The following is a 3,311-nucleotide window of genomic DNA, read 5'->3' as shown; positions in this document are numbered from 1 at the left end:
GTACGCCAGCGGCGCCGCCAGCTGGACACTCCCATTACGGGGGGTGCGCCGGGCGCTGGGCCCCCAGGCCTGGGGGGGCCGCGCCCGGTGAAGCGCCGGGGCACCGCCAACCGCAAGGAGCGGCGTAGGACTCAGAGCATCAACAGCGCCTTCGCAGAGCTGCGTGAGTGCATCCCCAACGTGCCCGCCGACACCAAGCTCTCTAAGATCAAGACTCTGCGCCTGGCCACCAGCTACATCGCCTACCTCATGGACCTGCTGGCCAAGGACGACCAGAATGGCGAGGCGGAGGCCTTCAAGGCAGAGATCAAGAAGACAGATGTGAAAGAAGAGAAGAGGAAGAAGGAGCTGGTCAGTACCAGGCGGCAGAGGGCAGTGGGGTGCGGGGGAGCGGGGATCCCGGTCTCTTTCCAGCTGGGCTGAACGATGGCCCGCCGCGTTCTCTGGCAGCGCCCTGAGCCAAGTTGCTTGCACCAGGTTGTGGTCAGAAGGTCCCGCAGAAGCAGAGAGGCCGGGGGAGGGTGTCAGCATGCGGAGGAGGTTAAGAGGGATGTTTTGCGCTGGCGATCTTCTTCCCGGGTTATCGCCGCGCCCCCAGGCACTTAGGGCGGGCCTCGCGAACTCCAGCTTGATCTTTCGATCTTACTGGCCTGGACCCCTCTTTCCTCGTCCTTTCGAGCCTTCATTCGGCCTCCAGTCCGCTCTTGCTTTCAGATGTTTGTAAAATAAGTTGCTCAGAAGCACTTGATTCCAGTTATTTCACTACTGGTTGCGTTTCCTCTTCTTGAGAACCAGGCAGCCACTGATTCTAAGAGTTTTTGCTGTGGTTCTGATTACTATGCCGGGAAGACGTGAAGGTGAACATAAGTACTTCAAAATTCAGCTCAGTTTCTCTCTGGCAGTGATGTTAAAACGTGACTTCCCAGATGAGGATTCTTCCTGCGTATTTCTGCTTTTGTTTGCATGGGCCTTTACATTTTAAGACAAATAGTAAATATTATCATAGTCATTGTCATTGTTCTGAACAGTAACACAAAGTTATAACTGAAAATCAGTTTCCTCAGGTTCCTGACCAGGTGCCCATAGGTGGTGGAGTTTAGAGCAGGGCTACTGCCATGAAGAGCCTGGAAAATAATTCCATTTGTCGAGGTTTTCTTCCTTGGGGCCTTTGGCGCTTTTGTTGCTGCAAAGTCGAGGGATCTCCTGTAGCCCGGGGTTTCAGAGGCCTTGGAGGAGGCCTAGGAGGCTTTGGGCGGACAGGCCCAGGCCGAGGCCGAGGCACCTCTCCCCATCTGCCTTAGAGCGCGGGTCTGGGACTGCGATTGAAAACAGGGAAACCAGACTGAGCGCCGACCCCGATCGCGCCCCTACGTCTGGAGTTAGAGAGAAGGCCCCCAGTTCCTCCATAAACGACTTGAAAACGGGTGGTTGTTTATAAACTCGCCGACCTGGGAGTTGAGTGCTGCCGCTGCACGTCGGCCTGGGCAGTAACTAGGACAGCGCCAGCCTTCCTAGCTCTTCTGCAGGGGCTGGGACTTGAGGCCACCCCACCCGCGGTCCCTGGCTGGCTCTTTCACTGTCTTCTCTGGCCGGGAAAGCGTGGGGGTTGCGTGGGACCGGATCTCCTCTCTGATTTTCTCTTTCTACTTTTCTCCCCCTCACCTCACCTCTTCTCTGCCCAGAATGAAATCTTGAAAAGCACAGTAAGCAGCAACGACAAGAAAACCAAAGGCCGGACGGGCTGGCCACAGCACGTCTGGGCCCTGGAGCTCAAGCAGTGAGGAAGAGGAGGAGGAGGAGGAGGAGGAAGAGAAGGAGAGCTCCAGCAGGGCCCAGGAGCTGGATGCAGACCCAGGACTCCAGGCAAGCTCTGCGTGCTCCGCTCTGAGGACTTCCTGCATTTGGATCATCCGGTTTATTTATGTGCAATGTGCCTCCCTCTCTTTGCCCCCCTTCGAGGCATCCGATCCCCACCTTCCCCTCCAAAAAAAAAAAGTGGATATTTGAAGAAAAGCATTCCGTATTTTAATATGAAGAGGACACTCCTTCGTGGTAAGGGATCCCGTCGTTGTCTTGTAGAGTCTCTGTTTGTGAATGTTTCCTCCTGCTGTGTAGACACCAGCGATGCTCCCTCTCCACTTACCTAAACCCTTCCAGATAAAGACAGCGGGACACTAGTGTGTATGTGAAGTGTATCTTTAATACTTGGCCTTCGGATATAAATATTCCTGGGGATTATAAAGTTTTATTTCAAAGCAGAAAACGGGCGGCTAACATGTCCGTTTGGCTTTCCTGTTGGCTCGGCGGTAAAGAATCCGCCTGCCAATGTAGGAGACTCGGGTTCGAACCCTGGGTGGGAAAGATCCCCTGGAGAAGGACATGGCAATCCACTCCAGTATTCTTGCCTGGAAAATCCCATGGACAGAGGAGCCTGGCGGGCTACAGTCCATGGGGTCGCAAAAGAGTAGGACACGGCTTAGCAACTAAACCACCACTATTATCATGTATGTTGGGGGTAAGTGTCTAGCGCCACAGTTCCACCTGATGTGGTTCCCACTTTGAAGATGTTTCCAACAGCTCCTTGTTTTGTGCACTTCCGTCCTCTAAAATTAAGTGGAATTAATATTGAAGGTGTAAACGTTGTAAGTATTCAATAAACCACTGTGTGTTTTTTTTTTTTTTTACAAAACCCCTATCTTTTAATGGTTGATACCTCAAGAGAGTTTTGAAAACAAAACTGTTATATTTGTTTTCATTATATTTAAAATATTCAGAAGTAAACTAAATTATCGTGATTGCCTCTAACTTTGTTTGATACAGTCAGTGGTTCGGATCAGTCATCAACGTGAGCAACCTTGAAGGCAGGGCTGGCGAGGAAGCCCTTTAAAAAGAGATGTCCTTGGTGAAAGTCCTGCCAAAGGGCCTGGGCTCCATGAGTCCTGCCTCCTTCCCTCTGTCTCTGCGTCCAGAAAAGCACCAAGTGGTCTGTAGAAGGAGAGTCTGGGCCGCAGAGAGGCCTAAGCCGTATGCTCCAAAGGTGGAAAGTTGTCCTGGTTGAAATCAACCTGAAATCAACCAGACGCCATGCGGTAGGGGCTTCGGGTTTTGTTGGAGGAGCCATTTTCGGTGGAGGAGTTTTGGGGAGGAACCTAGCCCTTATTGCAGCCGCAGGAGCTAGTCTAGGGTTTTTAATTCAAAATATAGGGCTTTCATCCAAGTAAAGGGGAAAAAAGACCAGGAGAAAGGAAAAGAGGAGGTTTTTGCTGGTCGTCTCGATGTGGGGTAGGTGGAGGGGGCGGGGGGGAGACTCC

At 52.4% G+C, this 3,311-nt stretch overlaps 1 protein-coding gene across 1 annotated transcript; it reads left to right on the top strand.

Annotated features, from left to right (window-relative positions):
• Positions 1-5: 5 nt before the first annotated feature.
• Positions 6-2,805, top strand: HAND2 (heart and neural crest derivatives expressed 2; the record flags this gene model as incomplete). Its single annotated transcript, XM_010840307.1, is given in 3 exon segments — positions 6-43; positions 45-351; positions 1,683-2,805. Coding segments are annotated over 3 exon segments (444 nt in total), but the record flags the coding sequence as incomplete, so codon positions are not given.
• Positions 2,806-3,311: the final 506 nt, after the last annotated feature.

The sequence above is a fragment of the Bison bison genome, unplaced genomic scaffold, assembly GCF_000754665.1.
Source record: "Bison bison bison isolate TAMUID 2011002044 unplaced genomic scaffold, Bison_UMD1.0 scf7180017864143, whole genome shotgun sequence".
Classification (NCBI taxonomy): Eukaryota; Metazoa; Chordata; class Mammalia; order Artiodactyla; family Bovidae; genus Bison; species Bison bison.
This window is presented reverse-complemented; position numbering and strand designations above follow the sequence as displayed.